The following is a 25,743-nucleotide window of genomic DNA, read 5'->3' as shown; positions in this document are numbered from 1 at the left end:
AAACAAAAACCAAACTATTGCTAATGACCAGCTTTCCTGCTAGAATATTGTAATTTATTATCCATTCCTACTAGATCCTAACTATTTTACGGCTGCTTTTTGTTGTCTTGCTTATTTTATGAGTCACTATAAAAGTTCTTGTCTAATTCCTGAGATTCTTACGTTCCTACAATCTATAATGTGGTCTTAAAACCCGATCTATCAGCCATATGCAAAACTGTTTTGGTCAAAGGCGATTGATGAATTTCCTTAGTAATTTTCTTTTCGGGAAACCAAAAGATATGAAATCAATAAATCCCCGAAAAAAATTCGAATTTTCATAAACATGTGATGCATGGATCTGTAATCCCCTAGCCAGGTCTGTCAAAGCCATGATAGATTTGCATATTTTGTACTCTGACCATTCCATTCCAATTAATCAAGATATCCTATATTATATATGGTTTGAAGGTTATTCTGGCATCTGCCCTCTGTGCCTGAATTCCCCGGCCGAGTGTTACCTCGCTTATCGGGTGTACTTGGTTTGATTACCAAATATAAATGTGTCCATTATTCGGCAGCAATTTGCTACGAATTAACTTTCCGAGATCGCCATCATTATTGTAATACCCACACTCGTAATAAGTTGTCCACACACTGTTTATTAACAATTTGCAATCGGTTTTGTTTATTGTTTATTCATACGTATTTATGTGTTGTACAGTTATAATTATGTTACAATTAGGACTAGATTAAATATACAGACGTACATCAAGATTGTTTTACCGATTATTACTGGCTAGCACAAAACGAATAACTTAGCTAATAATACTACAGACGAGTGGTGGTGTACACTTGGGGTTCTACGTGGTATATAAGTATGTAGTTCTTGTAAAGTTTTTTATTTAACATTTTAATTTTGGATCTTAGTTTTGATTCCGTTAGTTTCAGTGTGTTTTTTAATCAATTGCTCTGCGTGCTTTTAAGTTAGTTTGATTTTTCATATAACCCTGAGTTTAGTTTATGCTAGTCTAACGAACGAACTTCAGCTGCGGCAATGCAAAAATTAAGTTTAAGTATTTACAGCCCCTAGATTGAATATATGGCACCTTGATTCCACAAGTTTCTAGCGTTTGATTACCGATTTCATATGGGTTTATATTAATTTTAAATTTGCTACAAATATGACATAATATTTATATACTTATTTCTTTATTTTATTTTTCTGATTTTCTGGGCATTTTCTATTTATTTATCACAACGAAATGCGTCAATATTTTGGCGGCAACAACAACAAAAACAAAAACAACAGCAATACCACCAATAACAATAACAAGTACAGCAGTGAAATGCATTCAACTCTGCTTGGCGTTTGCTGCCGATGTTGCTGCTGTGGACAACTCGTTACTTCCCAGATCGCTGGCCTGCGGCTTTATCTGCAACTCAGGTTGCTGTTGCTGTTGCTGTTGCGTCTGAGGCGGCTTCTCGCTGATCACGGGAGCCGCCGAGTGCTGCGTCAAGATGTCCGCCGGAATAAGACCCTCCTTCACTCGCTTCTTCTGTTTCATCCGGCGGTTTTGAAACCAGATTTTGACCTGCAATCAAGAATTTTAAAAAATTGGTTTAAAAGAGTGGTAATTTTGTTGTAGGAAATTTGTAATTTCAATAAATAGTAGTAATAAGAAAAGCTCGCATAAATTATTTATTATTATGACATTCATATTTTAAATGAAATTAAAAAAGCTTTTCTTAACTTCATACTACATACACTATAGTAGAAATCTTTAAAAACTTAAAAATGCTCAACGACCCCTATGAAGTTGTTTGGAATTTTACTAGACTTCATTTATATTTTCCAAGCCCGCAGATGTCTCTATCTTTTTATTGGTTCGTTTATTATGCCTTTCAACACTGATGGATTGTGGTAATGGAAATTAGTCATCAGGTTCACATATGTAAGGGTCTCAACTTAGGGTTATTTTTGAGATAAAAGTAATATTTAAGCACTTTACCCATAAATGATTAGATTTATAGGTTTATATTAACTAGTGTAATCTACCATCCAACATGGATTAGTAATCCCCAAGTTAGGACGGTCAATGCCATGATAGATTTGCCTATTTTGTATTCATCCAAATCATCTCTTAAAATGATCATCTTTGATTCAATTCAATTGAATTTTCATGCAGGACCAAGGATAATCCCGAAGCTCACGAACGATCGCCATACTTGTTGATCAAGTGCAGCTTTTGTTGCAAAAAAGTAAGGAAGCACACCAAACCAAACCTAAAAGTTTAGTTTAATCCTGCCTATAATTGTATTTTTTCCCTTTCGGATTTTTTATACTAATTTTAATGTAATTAAGTAAATACTCAAAGCAACATTCTTACCTGAGTTTCATTTAGCAGCAGTGTATTAGCGATTTCAATGCGTCGCGCCCGCGTCAAGTAGCGATTGAAGTGGAACTCCTTCTCCAACTCCGTCAGCTGCTTGTTGGTGAAGTTTGTCCGGCCGGAATTGTTGGTGCTATTGGAGAGGTTGCAGCTGCTCAGGCCCCCTCCGGACCCATTGCCCAGGCCCACGCCAACGCCCAATCCGTTGGGATGGGCGCTGCCGGGCGATCCATTGTTTGCTATCATCAGAGAGTTTTGCACAGCCAGGACATTGCCGATCCCAGAGGATCCGTTGCCGCCGACACCAACAGAACTGGTGACGACTCCGTTGCCGCCGCCGTTGCCACCACCGCGGCACATGTCCAGCTGCCCGTTCATTTGGTAGTCGTGGATGCTGGCAATTCCGCTGGCAGGTAGTTTCGGAGCTGGAAAGGAAATAGAGAGGGGCGTGAGTACACTCAGGGAAATTCGATGAAATAGTATAGGAATATTAAAAAACTTAACTATTAATAATATTAGCTATTTTGAACGGAGGTTTCCATTTAATTCCAGAACAGAAATTAACTTTCTTAAAGATTCCTTTATCCTAGTATCATTTCACAGTTGTGGTTATAAGTATATAACTAGTTCTATGCCATATTTTTCTTTTTAGTGTAATCCTCGTTTTTGTGTGCATCTTTGTTGTGGGTTTAGGTATACGATCCCTTGGGTTGATCTTTAGCTGTCGCAGCTAATCATTGTGAGAGTTTCGACCCTCTTCCTTCCCCTCTGCTCTCCCTCAACACACTATCTTTAACTTTTGACTTTTGGCTTGTTTGCGTGATTTTGCATTTTATTCATAATTTGACATGCGCCCCGTGGCTAAAGCCGACGATGATGAAAATAATTCCTTTTGGTTGTATGCCTTTCCATAGAAGGATTTAATGCGCCCAATAGGTTTGTTTGAAAATATAGGGATTATCCTGACAGCGGGCATTCGACTCGCTAACTGATATCCTTTGGCACTGACTTAAACACTCACTTTGTTTGGTGGGAGGTACAGGTATTATGATATTTGTGGGTTTGTCTAGGATTTGGATTTTGTTTTTAGTCCTTAAGAAATTCTACATTCGACTCAAAAAGCGGATAATTGCAGTTCTCTTAATGCGTTGTGAGGATTTCTGTTTAAGAAGTAAACAGGTGAGATTGCCTAAATTTACTTGGAATAGTATTTAAAGAAAGAAAGAAACATATAAGAATAGATATAAGATATAAGAAAATCATTAAAAAATATTGAAAAAATAATGACAAATATTGTGTCCAAAAAGACAAATGTAATTTATACTTCAAACTAATATCTTCCTAAAATATAATTGAAGTGATATTTAATTTATGGAGCCAACTTTTAAAGCTCATAAAAAAACCTTTTCACACAGTCATAAATCTAAATGAAAACTTGTTCAGCATAAATCAATTAATAAGCATTATGCGACACCATCGTAACCGAACCTCGATAGTTTCATTGCTGACTCCTTGATGATGATTAACCTTACCGGGAGTTAAAAGACGCCGATCGGTGGCAATATTAATACATACTGGTCGAGCCCGCTTAGTTATCGAGTTGTTTTAATAGTTTTTTAGGCAATTGGTCGCTTCTAGTGCAATAAATCAAAAAGAACCCCGAGCCAAACCGACCAATAAATAAGTTCCACAGAGCCGAATGAGTGATGAATTTATGACGGCTCCTCCAAGTGCCACTGATACCCAAATTGGCATCCACCAGCCCGTCATATCCGCACAGTAGCTGGCGCGCACCTTTCGAGGATTTGGGAACTGTTTGCGCGGAGCTATCGATAAGTGGATGTCGGACTGCCTGGCTAGCTCCTATCGTAATGCACACAGGAATGTCTAAGAAAACAAGCCGCAGGATTACCGTGTCGAGTGGCTTGGGCTACATTTGAATTTTCCAGCAAACAAAACCAAACACACACTCGCCGCCGCGGCAGTTGCAGCCGCCAGTCGCAAGTCACAGTCAAAGTCGAATTCACAACCACCTTCACGTTCACGTTCACATTCCCGGTAGCATTAATAGTAGCAGCAGTAGTAGCAACTGCGACAGTTGAGAGTTACTGCATTCCGGTTAGGTTATCAATATGTTGCCGCCAATCAATGCACAGTGGTGTAAATTATATCCAATACACAGAAAGGTAAAATTTAAAGGTGTCATGGGGTTTTATTCCTCTCAGTTCTTGTGGTATTTTGCATATTTTTAGTAAATAGTAATATTTTTTACTCTAATGTATCTGTATCTCTAATCTGTATCTGTAATCGGTAATCTGTATCTGCATCTGTATCTGTGAATCCCTTAATTCAATCAGAAGTTTAACTCTGCAATCAATGACTAAGTACTTCGCCACAGCTAGTCACAATAGAAATAATTAGAGTAAAAACCCTTGTAAATATTTACATCAAATAGGGAAACCATTTCTGACTCCACTGTGGCACGGTGCGGCCTCTGTTAGTGGCACGGCTGCCTCAGCCACTGGTGGTGTCGCTCGGGTTGTCAAACATGTCGCGGCCAGTTGGCGGCACTGTCGCTTTTGTCCGGCGCCAAACGGTATCTGCTTTGTAATATTAGTTTTAGAGAGCATTATCGGGGCTTGCTTCCACTTCAGTGGTGCTCTGAACGAGGAGTGGAAAGTAGGGAACTCCACTCTGCTCCGTTCCGGGCCAACTGTGCCTCCAACTGGCCACCTCTTCTCACCCCCTTGAAGGCCATCCCCCGAGGGGGTGGGTGTGAGAGAGGGCTGGCACCATGGCGCTCAAGTGACACTGTTGACAATCAATGTAAACAGCCGGAGTTGCGGTGCAGCAGAACTTTGCAAAGGAGGGGGAGGAGTCAGGGAGTGCAACAGTCAGAGGCGCCACACCAAGTCGATGTAATTTGATAACATCTCAACTAGCGGTAATTACAATTGCAGGTTTAAGTCAGTCAAACGCTTGTTGACTTTTGCATATCTTCCCCTTGCATCACAATCGATTCCCGTGTGAAAAGCTGAGTGGTGGAAAATCCGGGCAACGCACACAGTCAGCGTTGATTGTCTTAAGCAGGTCAAACAAAGTGATTATTGATTGAAAGAATGAGATAAATTATTGGGATAACTACTTCTAATACAAGAAGTCAGAGGATATAGCATTTATCTGTCAAAGTTCGAATAAACAAATTCTTTAATGTTATTGTGACACTCTTTATATATTTTTATTATTGTTAATCAGAATTTAGTTGTAGTAACCATCAAGTTGTCCTTGAATTCTTTACTCCACGTACAGTTCTTTGCGGTCATGAATCATACGCTCGAGAACGGCCATTTTGATATGATATAATGATATTATCATTTCTATTATGTAGGCGCCACTGCCACTTTACGGAGATCCCCACTCGTACAATCTGGGGGCCCGGGTAGCATTACATGGGGTCCGTTTCGGGGCGATTAAGTGGGCCTGAGCCCGTAGTCCGGAGACCGGAGACCGGAGAACGTACACGAGCGGAGCAGAGTGCGTGGAACGCCGTCTGGCAGACGGCTCAATTGATAATAATATTTAATTCGAGTGCAAATAGAAAATTATATTTCAATTAAAAGTAAATTGTTTTAATTGTTGATTAAACACAACAACATCAACATCAACGTCATGTGGCGAAACTTTCGAGAACCGATTCTGCTGGGCCCATAATCTGGGGCCATAAAAATGCACAAAAGCTGGCCCAAAATATGCTGACGATCGGTGGGCGCTGGTGACGATTTGATTGATCACCTGGCGGGTAATTTATGGCCCCCAATAGTAAAGAAATGCCAATATGTCCCCATAATATTTTGCAATTGATAGAGACGAGGCTGTACCCTCTGCCTGACTTCGATCGGGACAGATGTTCGACTTCTCTGACCAGAGGTCAGTCGGTACTAATTAAGTTGGCAATCTCGGAGTCGAAGAACCCTTTCATCCGGGCGGGGGTGGGTTCAGCTAATTAGGCACAGTCAACACTCTTTGGCATTTCGGGGTCCGCATTCTGGGACTCTCTCCTACTCACTGACTTGACTAAACTGGCATAATCCCGTCCAAAATCCACGTCCATTCATTCTGTCAGTTTTATTGGCCGCCTGTCAACCCATGACTTTTTTCACATGTCATGCGATGATGCAGTCGTATCTTGGTATCTACATTTCAAACACGAATCGTGAAATGCACAAAAGTTAAAATTCTCATAATTGTATCTACATATCATCGTTCCCCAAAGGAAAAAAATAAAATAAAACCTCCAAAATCAAATCGAAGACACAAAGGCCACGAAGCAAAACCTCAAGTTTTCCAGCTTAATTGAAAGTTTTGTATGGGCATAGCAGACATCCCGCGGCTTATTAGTCACGATGTCTAACACACATGGAAATTGTTCGACAAAGGGTTTCAAAATTTTGAAAAATAAATCCCAATCACAAAAAAAAAGAGAGACGGTCAGGCTGTCTGAGTCAGATATGTGAACCTTGCATGGGGCATTAGAAAATGTCTCAGCTGGCGCCTGGGTAACAATTCCTTAATCTTGTTAACTGTCTCCCCGGAAGAAGTTTTCAAGTCCTTATCGAACATCTTTGATCTGTTTGAGCCGTTCGTGTGTCTCTCGGTTTTGTTTGTTTACCTTTTGGAAAATTATGTCGCCGTCACAGACAACACCACACCGCACAACAGAGCGCCGAGCGCGATTTAAATATTTACCCAGATACTCGTATGCACATATTTGTGTTATCTTAATAGCAACGTTTTGGCTACTGTTTTTTTGCTTTTTGTTTATTTTATTTTTATTTTCTATTCTTTAGATTACGCTGAATTCCGGTAGCCATCCGATGGACTAGAAAATCAAAATTGTCGACATTATTTGTACTACATATTATTTTTTTTAGGCGATAAGAAATGGCCAAAGATTGCGACATGAAAGGTGTTTGGGGGAAAGAATTAAATTAAATTTCAGTTTGGACCAAGTTCACATTAGATATTAATTTGGTAACTTAGTTTACTTAATTTCAAATGCAAACCTTTTCTTAAATGTTACAGATTTGGTCAGTTATGACATGAACCTAAGGATTCACAAGGACTAAGGAGTGCTTTGATATCATTCACTATACTATTTCGTCTAGTCAAGTAACTAAACTTTGTTACTTTAATTACTTTCCATGCTAGATTTAAATTCCTCAACTATTAGCTCTCTTTGATAATGTGGTAATGTTAAAGGCATTTAGTTATGTTTGACAATAATTTGGTAGATTATCTTCAGGAGCTGGTCGATAATTAGCTCAAGTGCCTAAACGATAGCAGTGACAACACAGTATTTCCGAGTAACAATTATTTTTTACGGCTAATTATTTGTTGGTGGGTTATTTATTTTTAAACTTAGGCTAGAGGGGGCTTTGATTTTACCAAATTAATAATAGAACTGAGTAACCAAAAGTTTTTCTGTTTCCAGGGACGGACTGGCGAAATGCTTAGGAGGGGGTTAGTTTTTCCCTGGCTGGCTACAGCTGCTCTTTTGGTCGCTTTGCCTGTGTGTTAATTCAATTCAATGGCAGCAGCAGAAAAAAAGTAAAATCTTAATTCGAATAATACATTCTGACAAGATGACGGATCACCGAACGAAAATGCACGCACACATGTGCCGATGTACGGATGTACGGATGTGTAGATGTTCATAGTTTCCCTTTTTGTATTCGTACATAAACATGGCACAATATAAGTATATATGTACACGGACATTTCCCAAAGAGCTGTTGAAATAAGGGTGTTCGATGGGGTCTTAGGAAAAGCAATGAAAAAGACCAGCGGAGAAAAAAAAATACTCAAATAAAAATGGCTGCCAAATGCCAAAAGGAAATACAAGAAATGTGGGCTGGCACACATCTCTGTATATACGCAGAGGGAAAAACATATATATACGATGTTTATATACACTCCAGTGGGGTGTGCGTGTGGCTGACAGTCACCACTTTGAGTGGCTCCACTTGACATGGCCCTTTCCCCATTCCAGCCACCGCCTCCTCCTTCCCCTCCTCCTTCTCCTGCCACTTTTTGATGATTTAATTCAATTAATGCTCCATTCGTTCGCACATAATATGTGTACGCACACACATACTCCATATACCAGGGAGTATTTGCAAATTAAAATGTCAACAAAACAAATTTCAAAACATTTTGCCTCTCAAGTGGTTTGCAAAAAGAAGAGAAAACGAAAAGGTTCCTGCTCTTCGTCCTTTAGCTGGCTTTAAAAGAAATATTTTTCGACAATGATGCTAATGTCATCATCAATCTTCGTGCCCGCCGTGGAAATTCGTGCAGACAAGACGCCCGAGCCTCAGACTGTCGCCTTCGATATTACCCGTATATCTTTGACTAGGCCTCAGGTTTACTTTGGATTTTCCCGAGTCTCCCCCCTGCCCACAAAAATTTACGCCTATACGAATGTATATACAATTTTCATTAGACAAATTAACAAATTTTTACTGACTGGTGTACCGGGGAGTGGGGCGGTTTTTTTTGGGGGGCTTCGTTTGGGACAAGTGGCATTAGCCAAACTGGCAACTGACTTGACTTGTTTACATGAGATAATTTCAATATAATAAATCATTTTTTTCTTTCTCTGTGTATATTTTTTTACTTTGCTGTTCTTACAAAATTGAGATTTTAATTTTGTTGTTTATTTTTTGGGGGTATTTTTGTTTGTCCTTGGATTTGGACTGTCGTACAAAAGTGTTACGAAGCTTAGACATTACTTGGGCGTATAATCGTGAATCATGGGGTTCAAAGTTCCTGTGTCACATCGAAAGTAACTGGGACTGTATTGAGAGGTTATATATTAAGAACAATATTTAGTAAGGCAATAATGTAAAAAAAAGTATCAGGTATCTTCATCATATGTAGTATGGTATTTCAGGGCATATTCTAGCAATTATAATAAATTCCAAGCCTTCATTTACTTCCCATCAACTCTCAATCACTATGGAATTAAATCTCTTCAATCTAAACTAAGCCTGTATGGGGTGGTATAGTTAATGCCTTAATACCACCCTCCTGTCCCTAATGGCCGTGCCTAAAGATAGATAGGATACATCCATCAGTTCGGCTCAATCGCAGCCGAAATGAAAATTAAATAAATCACAATTCAAGTAGCGCGTGTCGCCAGCCAAGTTGAAGTTCAAGCGTTCATGGCTAATACTTTCTGGCCACTAGAATGTCCACTTTAAAGCCGCCTGCTGTCCATTGTCGTTATCTGCCGGGAGTCCACTGAGAGTGGGAGCGGCGACGGACATGGCCCAAGATATCGTCAATAGAAACGCACAGCGAGAGCAGTAAAATTGGAAACAATAATCGAAGCCAACAATGGGACTTCAAATTGACAGCTTTCGTTTACCATTTTATCTACTGTGTTCGAAGGTATGGAGAGAATTTTGGAATGAAATCACCTTGGCCCGCAAGCCGGCGCACTGAGAGGCCAAGAAATCGAGACAATTGTGGAGCTCTAGGGCTCAGAGCGGTCCCTTTGATTCGCAGATCAATTGCTAAATGCTCGAGCTTTTTACCGACAATTCAAAGCGCACCGCAGAGCAAAAGTTTTCATTGCCCGAACCATTTGTCTCATTGTTTTGGCCGTTTTTTTTCTTCTCCTTTTTTTTTCTTGTTGGCCAAATCAGTTTGGGAACAGCTTAAATTGTTGGCCGACTACTGTTTGTCTCGTCAAATGATTCATTAGGTCGCAAAGTATTTTGTTTACTGTTGCCGCTTACAACGAAACTCCATTTGGTTGAAACGGGAGTTATCTGCCTAAAAAACGGACTAATTGAAAGGGACTTCCGTCTTTTTTGAATACATTTTCTATATTTAGAAAATAATGTTTTATTAAATCTAACGATACAATACATACTTGAAATGAAAATATATTATTATTAATTCAATAAAAAGTGTGTTGTAATTAATGCCACTAAGCACCAAGGCATGTATATCTTTCAGAAATCAGAAAACACAATGTTTAAAATGAATCCAGTATTAAGGCATATCCATATCTTTAGTATCCATGACATTTTTAAATATGATTCTAGATCATGAACTTCTACTAAGTACTTAAGTAAATTACTGTGCAATACGTATGTCCTGATCAATTAAATACCTGATCTATTAGGTGCGTATTTTTCCACAAATGTTTGTCAAAGCTAATCCACTTTACTTTCCATATATACACACTCACCGCTCTAGACGACCCACTTCAGGTGAAATATATTTTTAGTAAAGTGAACTTAAAAATAACATTTAAGTTCGAAAAGGACAGAACTGAAAACACAGCAGTCCCGTTCCCCAAAATAAATCACAATCAATTAGCTGCGTATTTGATAACCCTATCAGTGCAGTGACCAGGGGGAAACTAAAGTTTTCTGGAAAATCGAAAGACTACGATGACTCTGTGCAATTTTGCGCAGAAAGCGAGGGAAAACAAAAGGCAAAACTAAACGATATTGAGCCGCATTTATCGTTGTGATATCGGCCTTCTGGCAGGGGGGCTGAGTGTGTTTGTGCTTGTGCCAGGGCACGTAACGCGATACTTATATAATTTAGTAAATTATACACTTGAAAAGTATTAAGGCGGCCACGATGGCGAAGGAAACGGAATACGGAATGCGGAATATTGGGCGCCATGGCTGGATATGAAGAGAGAACCTTGGGTCATTGCCGAGCGAATGCAAACAGCAGATAAGATATCCGTATCCTCCTCTTTTGGCGCACTGTTTGCACCAAATGTCCGTTCAAGGCAAACAACGCCAAGCCACCACAAAGATATCCACATTGGTGTGTGCACTATACATATTTGTGCTTAATATTACATAACACAGCGAAAGGAAGGACATCGAGAAAGCGCACCCTCGAAGGGATATCCTTTAATGCAGCGGTGCTTGCGTTGCCCAATTTCGCTATCCAGTTTGAAAAAACTAAGAGGGGTATTATGGACTTTTAGGTTTATAAATTTATATTAACACATTTATACATTTATTAATAACAAACATTTCATGACATGTACTACAGTATTGTAGGTCCAACTATGATTCTCTTCTAAATGGACATTTAGCATACTACTGGGTATTATATAGTCAGTAAATCGGTTATATCGTTCTGGCTCCTTAAATTTTTTTGGGAGCAGTTTCGCCATTCCAACCCCCTCCGTTTCTCTCCATCCCTCTGCGGCTGTCGTGCGGACTGGACTAATGTGCTTCTCATGTTGTCTCCAGAAACTCGCCTGGAATCGAGTCAGACTTTATGAAAACTGACATTTTAGGTGTGTAAATGTCACCGCGGCAGTGCAGACGGAGTGCGGTTAGCAGTTCAGGTAATTTGGAAAGAGATAGAGTTCGGGATCCAGGTCTGACCCTTCCCTATCCCTATCCCCATCCCACTTAAGTGGTAATTATTGTAAGTACTGCCCGGGGCTTATCACCTAACAAATCGATTCGTTGATCGGCCAAACTCAAGTCAAAGGCCAAGGCTAGGCTCCTTCGGGCTACCCGATTTCCCCTGGACCTAAGCTCCCCCCGCTATCCCAGATTGGGGGAAAGAAATTTAATAATACGCTTTCAAAAATGTTAACTCAGCGCGCGCCAGCGAACAAAATTTGTCACGACACATGCCATACATTTTTTTGGCCCCGGTTTCGTTTGGTTTTGCTTTTGTTTTTGTTTTCGGTGATGTTGGAGGAGGTATAGAAATACCTGAGCTAGAGATGGGTGCGTGAGAGGATCGTGGAAACACTACACATTTTATAGGGATTTGTCTTGTACTCCTATTATTATAAATTACCTTTTATATTACTCATACGACAAGTTGGCTGTTAGGAAAGAACATTAAATTTTAAAGTAGCAAATTTTAAAAAGAAATTGAATAAGGGAAATAATTTAGAATGAAAAACAAAATGATTTAAAGGGATTTGCCATGTACTACCATTATTATTAATTATTTTATAAATTACTCATACGACTAGTTGGCTGTTACGGTACAACATAATATAATAGTTAAATCAGATAATATTTAAAAGCCATTAAATCAGGGAAATAATGTAGAATTATAATATTAAAACTAACTGTCGGGAGAGTAAATATGTGTTTATTATAAAATTATTTGTGTAACCTGGAAGGTTAATTTAAATTTAGTCAGAAGTTTGGAACCCGATTAAGGAGTTGTTTCCGACCCTATAAATCATACATATTCTTGATCAGAATCAACAGACAAATCGATCTAGGCATGTCCGGTCAAGAAATTAATGTTTTTAAAAATTTACAAAATTTCAAATTTTTGTCGTTAAAATTCTCAACAGTGTCAAAAAATTTGAATTTTTTTAATTTTAAAATGTCATATGTAGATTGTAGATGTATGAAAACTAGCACATCCCTGAAGTCCGATTTAAAATTAATGCATTAATGGCTTAGTAATGATGTTTTCAAAATTATGATTTACCCAAAACTATTATCATATAAAAATATGATATATATATATTTCGTCGGAGGTATAAAAATGCCAAAGAGCCAATGATTGTGTAAAGCATTTATGTATGTATTTAATAAAAATAAAACCGATTTTTTAACCGCTCACGCTGCGATCTCTATAAAACTGGGCTAACTAGCCCCTGTGACGGACCTCGGTCTGTGACGATGACGGTGACAGACAGGCGAGCGGGGCGGGTCTGAACCCAGCTCCCAGCTCAGCTCTCGGCTCCGAGTTCTGTTCGGTTAGGTTTGGGTTAGGGTTTTGGGTTTGGGTTTGAGTTTGGGCAAGCGGTTGATGTTATCTGGCATTCCTGGTGGTCACTTTTCTATCCACAATATCATTTCATTTAAATAGTCTGCCTCATTTTTTCTCCGAGGGTTTTTCGGCTCGGGGTTCTCGCTCGTTGGCTCATACCTACATATATCTTACCAATTTTTGTTTTGAAATGCACGTAATTAATTCATTTCGTTTTCATTGTGGCACATTCGCCGCTCTTCGGGCCGCGTCGCGTGTTGGTGTCAAGAAATATCAAAACATCACATCAAATAAATGTTGAATACCCCAAGCGAATGCTCCCCCTCGTCCCGGGGCACTCCGCTTGGCCCACCCCTGCGGTGGCCCATAAAACTAACACCTTTTGCAACCTTTTGGCCAAAAAGTTTTGTGTTCCCTTTTGCTTTTCCAAACCAACATTTATGTTAATTCGAGTTTCCTTCACTTTTGTCAGCTATTTTCATATTTCATATTTTCTGTGAGCGCCAGCTTTGCGTGTGGAAATTCCCAACCCTTCGCGGGGGAGTGGGTGGAATTCCCGAACAAAGTGGTAGATCGTTTAAAAAACAATAAAACACGAACGGCAGCAGAAACGGAGGAGAACGTCCAGTTGCCAGGCATTAATTAAACTGTTCTACCACAACAAGCCCAGACCCGCCTCGATGGGAACTTTTCAATTATGTTCGAGGGGCCCATCAAAAGGCCAATAAAAGTAAACAAAGTCGTAAAAGCCCTAGTTGGGTGCTAATAGGGGATAGATCTTAGGAGTGATAATGATGTAAATCAATAAGAAAGGTATGAGTTTTAAAAATATTCGGCAGGAAAATACATTTCAATAAAATCGGATATTTGTTATTAAGATTATTAAGATATAACCTATGGTCTTAAGATATTTTAAGTTTTAGAGATCCTTAGTAAAGCACCAGACTAGAGAAAAAAATAAACCATGTTCCACTCAAACCTCGAATAATTCGCATAAAACTTTGAGTTTCCTACGAGTTCTAAATACTTTAACCCTGACATTTGAATGATGGATAAGTTTTTCGTTTCTTTCCTTGGTTTATTTCACTTTATTTATTTATTTTTTTTTAACTGTGGCTAATTTTAGTTTTATCTAGGTGTCATCATAATCGTGTCAAAAGTATTTTTGAGATTTCGCACATTGATTGATATTGGTGGTTGAAAAAATGGAAAGTTCTTTGCGTGTATTTGTGTATCTTAAACCGATTCCTAGCCAGTGACAAATCCCTGTAAAAATGTCCATTAATCTTCATGGCAAATGGGAGCGAGTTGCTCCTTTCTTCCTGCTCCAACTCCAGACCGCGGTCTGGTTATTGAAAAATGCTGATTAACACATTAGAGAACTCTTTGAATCGCAGACATTGGCCAGCGTGCATCCAGGCCGAATATGTGGCTGCGTTTGTGCGTGAATGCCAATATGTCGAATGCTACCATTTATAACCATGATTGCTGATTATGCTGTTTCCCTGCCCGAGAATGGATGACATGACAGATGGACCCAAGCATGTGCGCAGAGCTTGCGGCGAGCATCCAGTATCCAGCGTCGAGCATTCAACATCGGGTATCCAGCATCCAGCATCCAGCGCCCAGGGATTCCAGGGGAGCCGGAGCCACGAGGCAGCGGATCATTGCTCAGTGACAGTTCGGTTGCAGTGAGGCTCAAACGAGAGACTCTTATTTAAATAATCATTTTTTCTGACAGCCAACTTGACTTCCAGTTCGAAATGCCGAGGAGCAGCCCCTGCCCACCGTCCCATGGCTCCCTCGGATCCCTGCTGCAAGTTTCATTCTGGATTCGAGCTACATCTCACGACCGATGGCTGCACGCTTTAATTGTTTGTTTGACTTGCGGTCGCCCCTGGACCACACGAAGAACAATTTTTATAAATATCAAGTTACATAAATTTAAATTTATGATTTTGAGTTCCCATTTTTAAATTAGAAAATATATTTCCCAACGAAAAATTGTAAATTTTGCATAACAAAAATATTATCTTTATCTTTGAGCTTGAAGAATTCTAGAACTTGTTGATAGTGAAATTTGTATCTTTAAGATATTGAAAATTATTTGACTCTGTTTCAAATATCTTTGGTCAAAATATAATGCTTCTGGCAGTGCACTCCTGCCACCTCCCTGACCAAACCCTTCTCTCCCATCTTAGCGCCTGGTTCCACTTGCACGCGTCATTCGAGGGGCTATCGGGATCGTATTTGGGTCTCGAGGCGGTTGGGTTTTGGGTGCGGCGCGTGGGGATCTTGGATCTTGGATCGGGGATCTCGGATCTCTGATCGGTTCGGCTGCATTTCGGTGCCCGGCCTCTGTGGCGTCGTTTAATTGAAAACGATGCATGTAAATGACACTTTTCAGCATTAATAAGCAAATATTTGTATGATTATTGGTGTAGCCAAGGGATTAACGTTTGAACTGTAAGTGGTCGGACGCTCGATGCTCCGATATCGCCGATCAGCGTCAGTTGGGCAACTCGAGTCATGAACAGGTTAAGTGCATTATGAACGGGCCCACAACGAACACAAAATTGGTCAACAGGTTTGAGAGGATGGATGGATGGATGGATGGACTCAGAATTGAAAGGTAAGCTGAGGAATTAAGTATTTTGAATATATTGTTAATTCTTAGAAGGGAATGTTAAACACATAAGCTGGATACGCCACAAAGGATATTGCAAATTACCAATTTAGTGTTTAATGCTTGCTATTTATATATGTTTATTTTAAGTGCTCTAATAAACAACCTGCCAAGGTAACCTCATAAACATTATGTGCATCGTCCATTAAAATTTTCCATATAGTTATATTACTGAGCTATTAAAAACTATATTAAATCTCAGGGTGAGCCATAAATGACCTCAAACTCTACAAACAAACACTACTATCAAAATCCTCCAATTAAAAGCTTACACTTGTTTTTTCTGCAATTCATGAACTTTCAATAAAAATACTCGTTTTGGTCTGGTCCCACCGCTTCTTTTGGATAATCAACATTTTATTTATCATATGAATATATTATACGTTTTTCGAAGTTTTTTTTTTATCAACGCAAATGTATTTTCTTAGCTGGCTAATTCCGAGATACAAAACTCCACTCGGCAATGTGACAAGTGACAACCTGACTGACTGCACAGGCATTGACAAAATTATCTGAAATATGCAAGAAATATGCCAAAGGAGAGTCCAAGAGAACGTCGAAAATTATGAGAGGTGGAGTGGATCTTGGGGATCGGTCGGGATTGGGGAGAATCTGGGAAGACTGCAGATCGGAGACGGGAGGTAAGCGAAATCTTTGGCATTTGAAGAGACATTCTTATTTTTAGGTGACATGCCCTCGGTGGGACGTCTCTTTTGAGTTTCTGTCTGAGGCATCAAGTTGCTAATATGTCAGTTGTTATTTTTGCAGTGCTAATTGTTCATATATTTGCTGTTACTATTGTTAAAGTTCTATTTTTCTCCATTTCTGTATTTTTGTCTTACTGTATTTGTTCCCTCATCTTCACATTATTCATATTCGTATTTTTCTGGTTTCACGGGTTTGCTGATTCCTGTATCTTGGCCTGTCAATCAGTTTTGAAAGTCATCGTTTTATGATTTTTAAAATTCATTTTCTTCTCTTTCTTGTATTCCTATATGTTTTTAAGAGTGTGTTTGTTTGTTTGCATATTCTCTGCCTGATTAGTTTAATTTATTCTCTTAGCTAATCTGTGATCTATTGAGGGAAACATTTGAGTTGACAATACTGGTTGCTTGCATGGTAAGATGCTAAAGTATGGCAATTAGCCAAATATGTGGTCCTCTAATAGCCGCGGGGTTGTGAATGGTAATTTAATTTATAATAACTGTATAATTAAAAGTGGTGCGAAGGTGTAAAATGTGTATAATTAAACCTAGAGCTACTTATGATATTTTTCATTAAAAATTATTGAAATTTTGCATAAGATTCATTAAAATATATCTAGAAGTTAGTCACTTGATAGCTTATTTTACGAATTATACTTTTAAATCTTGGTATCGGAGCACTAATAAAACATGAGTAAATAATTTTAAGCTTAACTTAATATAAAAAAATATTTGAACACTCACCTTGTGGCTTGGGAACATTCCTCTTGAGCTGCATCCACTTGTAGGTGGGAATGCTGCTAGAGTGATTTGGCGATTTTGATTGTGTGCTCGCAGGATGCGTGCCATTCGAAGCGGAGGCGGTGGAGGAGGATGTGGAGCTACCAGGCGAGATGACACCACCACGCTGCGGGCGTGACATGCCGCCATTGGGCGACACGGAGTTCTGTTGCTGCTGATGCTGTTGCTGTTGTCCGGCTGGCGATTGGTTCTCCGGATGTTGCGCCTGCTGCTGCTGATGTGCCTGCTGCTGTTGGTTCTGTTGCTGGAGCTGTGGGTGTTGCTGGTGAGAGTTGGTGGCCAGGTTGGCCAGGTGTCCGTGGGCCAGACCGTGATGCATGTGCGCGTGCATCCCTAACGAGTCCATGGGGTCCAGAGCATAGCCTCCCGCCAGGTGCTGCTGATGGTGCCACATTTGCGACTGCGTCGCCTGCTGCATCATGGGATCCTGCTCTTCTAGGAGCAGACCGGGACCATAGCTGGCATGCAGCACGGCGGCATACTTCTCCTCGATCTGGCCGGCATAGCCGTGAACCGGGGCCTGGGCCTGGGCCTGTGCCTGGGCCGTGGGATACATGCAGTCCAGGTTGGTGTACATCATTCCGTTCTCGGAGCTGATGATTGCTGCCTGCTGCTGCTGCTGCTGGGGATTGGTGGCATTCGCAGCAGTCACAGGTGAGTTGTTTGTGGGCGGTGGTACGGTGGCCACGGCAGCGGTGGCATAGTACGAGTGCACTGAGTCACTTTCGTAGTACGAATCCGCTGGCGAGTGGCTCGTGGGATGGATCGGTGTTCCCGGATTGCCGGCCGTCGCCGCACTCGTGGTGATTCCATACTCCGCCGCACTGGGGCTGAACAGATGCGAGTGGGGATAGAGCTGTTGCTGCTGCTGTTGCACCACCTGGTGGTTTCCAGATGGCGGCGGCGTGAGCTGCGCCTGCTGCTGCGGATAGTAGCTCCCGGGTGAGCTGCTCTCGTAGCCATTGTAGGAGAGATGTTGCTGGTTCTGGTGGTGATGTTGCTGTTGCTGCTGGTGCTGCAACTGTTGCTGGTGTTGCTGCAGCTGCTGCTGATGTTGCTGCGGAGCAAAATAGCCGCTGGAGGTTGTAGCGGTTGCCGCTGCGGTGGAGCCATAGCCATCGTAGGCATTGGCATGTGGGTGGTGGTGGTGCGGGTGGTTGCCGTACATGCTGCTTACGTCCATCATATTGTCCCGCCGGAACCGCACTTTCTCGGGATCTCGGATCACTTTCTTGTTCTTGGGGTTTTCACTTCACTTTTTGTAGCACAGTTCTGGCAATCTCGAATATATCGGAAAGTTTTACGCGACGGGGTTCTATATGCTATATCCTTATCTCTCTATTGAACTGCAAATACGACACCCGATGACGATGAAGACAACGACCACGACGACGTGCTGCCAGCGCGCTTACCAAGTCGTGACTGATTACTGGCCCGAACCCGATTTCGTTCAGACCATACAACTGTTCCACTCTGGCCACGCCCCCTCTGTGACCATACTCTGGTCTCGCTTCCACACGCGGCTGCTCCGCTGTCGTGGTGCAAAGTAATGGCGTCTCACTTGCTCCTGCCTTATCAGTGGTTCGGTTCGGGGTTAGTCATATATGTGGACTCACTACCGGTTTTTGGCAGTTGCCGTTTCCATTTAGATTTTCACAGAGTTTTGCTTTTTTTTATTTTTTTGCTATTCGCCATAGCAGGAGCGGACTTATGCAGCTCAATATGGGAGATTTGGAATATATACATATATGTATGTATAAGGGGTTAGTTATATCTTTTGTATTATAAATGTGGTATCTTCTTAAGTAGTATATTGCTGATTTAAGTTTTATTTTACCTGAATGAATAGGATATATATTTCCCAGATCGTTTATTTGCTCTAGGTTCCCAAGAGCATTTCCACACGATGCTAATCATTAAGGTGACTATGATGGTGAAAGTATTATTAGATTGAGCGTATTATAAATACCTATATATAGTAACATTAAAATGGGTATACAAGTATAAATTAAAGGTACTATAATGTAGCCAAAAAATCCTAAAAGCCTGTAGGGTACCATTGAACGTATTTGCTAAATATCACCATTCATCATTAAAAAATAATACAAATTAATTAAAATTAAAAAAAAGTTAATACCTATTGCTTACCAAAACATTCAGATCGAAAAATGTAACTGAACCTGATTGGTGTTTGGTTCTTGGTAATCGTATACTCTATTAATGTTTCTGTTGATATGTGCTGACTATATTTAGGACTATCTAATGTACAAGGTATACAATAATATCAAATATTGTCTCACAGCCTAAAAGACTTTTTAATCTGAATTAAAGTCGGTTCTGTTTTGGGCCCGAAATGTTTCCAAGTTAATCCGGGCCTGCCGCCCGCTGATAGTATTAAAAGTTACGCCCCTGCCCATGTTCATGTCGACGTCTTGTTTTAACTGGAAACCCAATGTTGTGTGTTTGTTTTGTGGTTTTGGCACGTTTTAGCACCTCGCACGAAATTCCCAAATGAATTGAGGGGCAGGTAACGGAGAGGATTGCGTCCGGGGATGGGCAGCGGGCACTAGGAATGGGTTTTGTGATTGGGACTGGGACTTTTGTAACTTCGACCAGGAGGAGCTGCAAACGGATGCTGACTGTGGCAGCTGTCAATCGTCATTTGCACATATGACAGCTCATCTATGGCAGCACTGTGGAATTTAAATCGTCGTCGACCGACTTCCCCGACCCAGACTCCTGACATTATCTCCGGGTTGCGACTCCGTCTCAGTATCTGTCCCCTTCTCTGGACCTGGCTTTTGACTCCGACTCAGGCTCTGACTCAGTGGGATGCAATTCGTAGGCGCCCCCTACGAGTTATCCGGCATGTGTGTCTGTCACTTGGCGAAGATAGAGATACAACCGTCAGATATCTTCATGCACCTTTCACGCACAATGCATCATCTTTGGCTGTCTGGAGAGAAGTGCGTTGTTCCCTTTCCATCCATTGGGTATTTCTCGTTTTTTTGTACAAGTTGATTGACATTTTCACAAGTTTTTGTCTCTACACTCGCACGGGGATTTCGGGGGACGGGAGGAGCGGTGCCACAGGAGTGAACTGAAGTGGCCATTCGTTTCGTCCTTTCGGGTGCTCCTGCCCAACGCTCCAAGGTGATTTGTTATATTTTTCGGACAGCAGCAATTAATAGTAACAGGATGTGTGCGAGTGTCTTTCGACGTACATATGTACACAGGCAACTTACCTCGGTCCAATCCCAATCCCAATCCCAATCCCAATACCACTCCCAATTCCAAAACTGAAACTGTCCCACATGGCTAGAGCAAACACTGAGTATCCTCGTTGCTACATTAGACTTGGGGGTTGGGACACAACCTGACAGTTGCTGGGGAGTTGGGGCATATATAGGTAGGACATAAGCAAATGGATATGTCTTTAGCTTTCGGAAATGTAGGGAGATTTTATCACTTATTGGAAGGATATAATTGCCGGTATAAGCTATAAGTTAAAAGAAATAGAGAAACATATGTAAGTCTTTGTATCTCAATTCAAACTCGAGAGATCCAGGTATCCTGGTATAGACGCACATAGCGATATAAACAATATATTTGATGTAAGTCAAATATATATAACCTTAAGAGAAATTTCATAAGAAGTTTATTGGTAACTAATACATTTATTAAAATTAAATTACCTGAAAAATGTGCCGTTGCAAATACATATATAAATACTTCTATAATACATTTATTGACCATACTTTATTGGCGTTATACACCCAATAATATAATAAAATATATAATGTATAATATAATATTACCCAATTAATATATTTCCTCAATATCTAATAAGATCATCTTATCGCAGTGGTTATACAAATCAACTTGGAACATTTCCCACTTATAAGTGCATATGTCTAGTCAAGTGCTCGATGCACCTCCAATAATGACTTTCGGGGGATTTGTAAGTCGCGCCATTAATGTCTGCTTAGCGCCATGGAAATGTCGGAAGTAAGATATATGGGCTAGATGACGTCTCGAGCTTTTCCGAGGGGGCATTGGGGTGAGTTACCATCGACCGGAATGGCCAAAAACTGGCCACAAGCTGACGCCAAGTTGATGGGCGCCGACGCAGTTACAGCTCCAAAAACTTGAGCTGCCGTCTTTCGATTTACGCTGATTCGTTTCGATTTTTGTTACAAAGCTTTGGGGTCTCCTATCTGTCCGGTGTTTTGTTATCCACTGTCCGGTGTCCAGTGTCCGGTGTCCGGTGTCCATTGTCCGCCGGTGTCCGAGACGTGACGTGACGAGTAACTGGCGTAATTGGCACTGCACCAAATTGATGGATTGCCCGGCGCCGACTGTCACCGCTCGAAGAACAAAACTTGGCGGTACTTTTTGGGTTTCCTTTGTAATTTTTTTTTTTTTTTTTTTGGTAAATCGATATTTGTGCCATTTTTTCAGAGTTTTTGGTTTTGTGCAGCTTTTGACTCTGGCGTTTTGTTCGCTTCTGTAATGATTAATTAATCGAACCCACTTATCGGGCTCGGGTAAGACGGCAACAGATGCCTGTTGAATGGTGGCCAAGAGTTGTGTTAACTGGCCCGTCCCGTCTTTAATTGAATATGTAATTGGCCCAGCTCATTATGTTTATGAATACGATTTTAAGACTCCGCCTCCAATTAGTTGCCGAATTCATCACATGTCTGTTTCTGGGCTAATTCCTAAAACCCCTTTGGGGGGATTTTATTGGGGGTTTTCTTGATTGATACCTGTAATTGGCGACGGCACAAATTTTGTTCAGACTTAAAGAAATTTTTTAACCACTTAAAATAAAATTAAAATTATATATTCTAAAGTGTTTTTGTATATTTATATATTTTCTGATAATAAAATAATAATCACAATAAAATATATACCCTTGCAGTTTTCAATGGAATTATAGGACTGCATCGGGTCATAACTAAGCTTCAAATATTTATCGTTATTTTTATATCAGAATTTTATTCAAAAAATTAAAAGCTAAAAAAACATTACTCTTAATCCTGAAAGTTGTTCTCTGTTAGTTTTTATCATTAAAAAATCTGCGCACTGAATTCACCATTTTCAGAAATTAAAATTTTTATCAAATTTTGAAAATTTCAAAGATGTAACCCCTTATAAAATTTAAAAAAATTTGTACATTTTTTTTACAGCCGGAGATGGCTCGATCGACTCAGTTTTCGATGCTGATCAAAAATATATATGATTTATAGGGTCGGAAATGATTCCATCACAGCCTAACAAGCTTCTAACCAAAAATACATAAAAAAACGAAAACTTTAATTTTTACTGAATTAATTTAAATACATTTTATGCTTTACGGCAAAAAGATTCTAATACTATTAAATTAAGTTTTGAGTACTAATGCTCCTTGAATTACCAATTCAATTACCCTTGCAAAATTATTTCAATTTAACAATAAAAAGATAAACCAGTAAACCATTTAAAACCCTAATGGTTGCCTTATTTTATTTACTTAATTCCTTTTATTTCAAGTCTTAAAATTAAATGTGTTTTATTTCATCTGTCGGTCACACTCACTTAACTTTAATTTGGTGCAATTTAATGTCTGCAGACTCGTCAACGACCTTGAATGCTTAAGTTGAAAAATTATGCAAAAAATCCTCGACTTACTTGAAGCCATGCTGGGCGGTTTAAGCCAAATCCGACATTTCGAGATTCGTTCATTTTAGAATCGGATAAAGTTAGAGCGGGACGACTCTCTGTATGCTCCCTTTATCCACTGCGCAACTGAAGTGAGCCAATCGCAGTGGACTTCCATAGAACAGCCCTCGATTTCCAAATATTCCGTCTAAAATAACAGTCTCTCCTTGTTCCCCTTGCCAAAATGGGAATCCTGCAGAAGGCAGCTGCACAGGAGGATGGTAATAATTGCCATGGCATCGCTTTTTATTGTTGATTGGCAGGCCACGGGGAAAAAGTGGCCCACAGTTGTTGAACAATTTTTGGTAAATGGCATTGTAAATTAGAAATTTACTGAAATGTACAACAGATATGGCTCATGTTTGTGTAGCAGGTTTTACAAAATTATTAAAGGGTGAATATAGCAGTAATAGTGTAAATACTAGATTATTTTTTGTTGTGTGTATGTACATATTTATGTTTTATACAGATTAACACAATAAAATTGTGTATAGTATCCGTGAAAGTTAGTTTTAGTTATGTTTAAAGTCATTTATTCTTAATTAAAATATTTATTTTAATCATGCAATGCATACAAATTTTAAATATGAAATGTTTTGTGCACTATAGACCCGTCTGTTTTCTCAGGCAAAATATTAAAAATTAATGACAGCAAATTAGCATACTTTTCGGCGTATAGTGAAATGCTCGAACTCAAGCATTTCAAAAGAAACCTATGGACAAGTTGAATGATGTACTCTACAATACACATTAACAAACATATACTATCATTTAATTCTTTTTTTTTTATAAAAATTAAAATAAAATTTTTAAAAAATTTTGATAATTTTGAAGGCAGCGCCGCTATCGCAAAGCGCCTGCTCTTGAAAGATATACATATGTATTATATATATTACCGATCGTGTCGCTAGAGGGCGTAATTTTTTAAGTTAACGGCATGTAAAAAATAATTTTAAATTATAGTACAACAAATTTATTTTAGCCTTGTGATAAAGTTTTATTTTATTCGTATATAAAGACATACCACACAGGGTACTTTTTAAATTAATATACAGAACTCAGGCAGCTAAAAACATTATTTGTTTAACTTATATCCATTATTCCTATTATTTTTATTTATAACTTTGTATTATGTAACTATATTAGTTATAATCTTTGTTGATTAACAGTTAAATTCTTGTTATAAAACTATATCAATAATTATACCTATTATTGTATCCCTATTCTACAAATAATACAGCTTTGATATATATTTTCAAATCTTTATTTTCTCAATCATTATTAAAGAATTCCATAAAATGTTAAATAGCTAAGTGTACAACGCTATTAATCAGAATTCTGGTCAAGCGTTAACGAATCTTAGTTGGGAATGACAGCGCTAAAAAATGTAAGGAGCTGTAGGCCCAAGCAGCGGCAGCCCAAAAGCTGCCTGAAAACCTGTCGATTGCCTGATAAACTTGTTGGGGCATCGGCAAACTCAACTCCAATTAGGCGGTCCAGAGTGAGACTGGACGGGAGGTTGCGATGACCTTGCAGGGACCCAGATCCAGATCCCGCCGCAGATGCAGGCCACTGTGGCATTGGGTCAACCGGCAGTCAGTTTCCTATATAAACCGAGGTCCCGGCCAAAGTGAATTTGTGTAAATTCAGCTACCGACAGGAGCAAGCCTTAGTTCTCTTCTACTCAAGAATCGCATAATCATGTTGGGCAAAGTAAGCATTGAAGTGATTCTTTTGCAGGCCAAGGCATTACTGATATTTTATCCTTTATAGATTTCAGTCTTTGTGGCCTTCTTAGCCGTGGCTCAAGCGGGTTTATTGCCCGTGAAATCTTCGGAAAGCGATGCCACCTTTGACCCTCATCCGCGCTACTCCTTTGGCTACGATGTTCAGGACTCGGAAACAGGAGATGTCAAGTCCCAGTCGGAATCCCGTGACGGAGATGTGGTCCAGGGCCAGTATTCTGTGAACGATGCCGATGGCTACAGACGAACCGTGGAGTACACCGCCGACGATGTGCATGGCTTCAATGCGGTGGTGCGCCGTGAGCCACTCTCTAGTGCCGGCCTTGTAGTGAAGCCACAGGCCGCAGTGGTGGCCCCAAAGGTTCAGTTCCAGCAGAAGCCACTAAAGAAGCTGCCTGCCCTTAAGCCTCTCTCCCAGGCATCCGCTGTGGTTCATCGATCCTATGCTCCAGTGATCCACCATGCTCCCGTGACCCACCATGTGCTGCATCATGCTGCTCCCACGCATACCATCGTTTCGCATCATGTGCCTCTACTTAAGTCCTCCCTGCATCACGGACACCATCCCCATGCCATTTCCTATGTGTTTTAGGGTTCAATAAAGTTAAAATTTAAAAATTAAATATACATAATGTTGTTTATATTAAGCTTTTAATATTCTCTCCTGTATTACATTTAGAAATACTAACGAGATCTTTAATTGTAACTGCCTCAAATACCATTTTAAAACATAAAATATTTTAATTAAAGCCTTTATAATAGCATTGCGGAAACTCTATTAAAAATAACAATAATAATTCCCAAAAGAAACATGTAAGAAGGTAATTAAACCCTTGTCACCGAACTCCAAGATACCCGGTACTCGCTTCTTAATTCCATTTGGCATGACATATCTGATAGAATTCCTGAAAAGGTGATCAGCAATGACTTCTCTT

The 25,743-nt window shown here is 39.9% G+C and overlaps 2 protein-coding genes across 2 annotated transcripts; one reads left to right on the top strand and one right to left on the bottom strand.

Moving 5' to 3' along the window:
• Nucleotides 1-639: 639 nt before the first annotated feature.
• On the bottom strand, nt 640-18,784 carry lab (labial). Its single transcript, XM_020962887.2, has 3 exons — nt 17,304-18,784; nt 2,370-2,797; nt 640-1,574 (listed from the first exon to the last, which is right to left on the bottom strand). The coding sequence occupies exons 1-3, from the start codon at nt 18,544-18,546 to the stop codon at nt 1,335-1,337; spliced, it is 1,911 nt and encodes a 636-aa protein (XP_020818546.2). The 5' UTR covers nt 18,547-18,784; the 3' UTR covers nt 640-1,334.
• Nucleotides 16,375-25,400, top strand: Edg84A (Ecdysone-dependent gene 84A). Its single transcript, XM_086833265.1, is given in 3 exon segments — nt 16,375-16,458; nt 16,461-16,496; nt 24,837-25,400. Coding segments are annotated over 3 exon segments (684 nt in total).
• Nucleotides 25,401-25,743: the final 343 nt, after the last annotated feature.

The sequence above is a fragment of the Drosophila serrata genome, unplaced genomic scaffold (assembly GCF_035046125.1).
Source record: "Drosophila serrata isolate PLE 108 unplaced genomic scaffold, ASM3504612v1 contig_30, whole genome shotgun sequence".
Classification (NCBI taxonomy): domain Eukaryota; kingdom Metazoa; phylum Arthropoda; class Insecta; order Diptera; family Drosophilidae; genus Drosophila; species Drosophila serrata.
This window is presented reverse-complemented; position numbering and strand designations above follow the sequence as displayed.

Coding starts and splice junctions, on each gene's coding strand:
- lab (XM_020962887.2), bottom strand. CDS start 18,546: ATGATGGACGTAAGCAGCATGTACGGCAACCACCCGCACCACCACCAC. Junction 2,798..17,303: donor GAATGTTCCCAAGCCACAAG/GTGAGTGTTCAA, acceptor TTTCCTTTCCAG/CTCCGAAACTACCTGCCAGC. Junction 1,575..2,369: donor TGCTGCTAAATGAAACTCAG/GTAAGAATGTTG, acceptor TCTTGATTGCAG/GTCAAAATCTGGTTTCAAAA.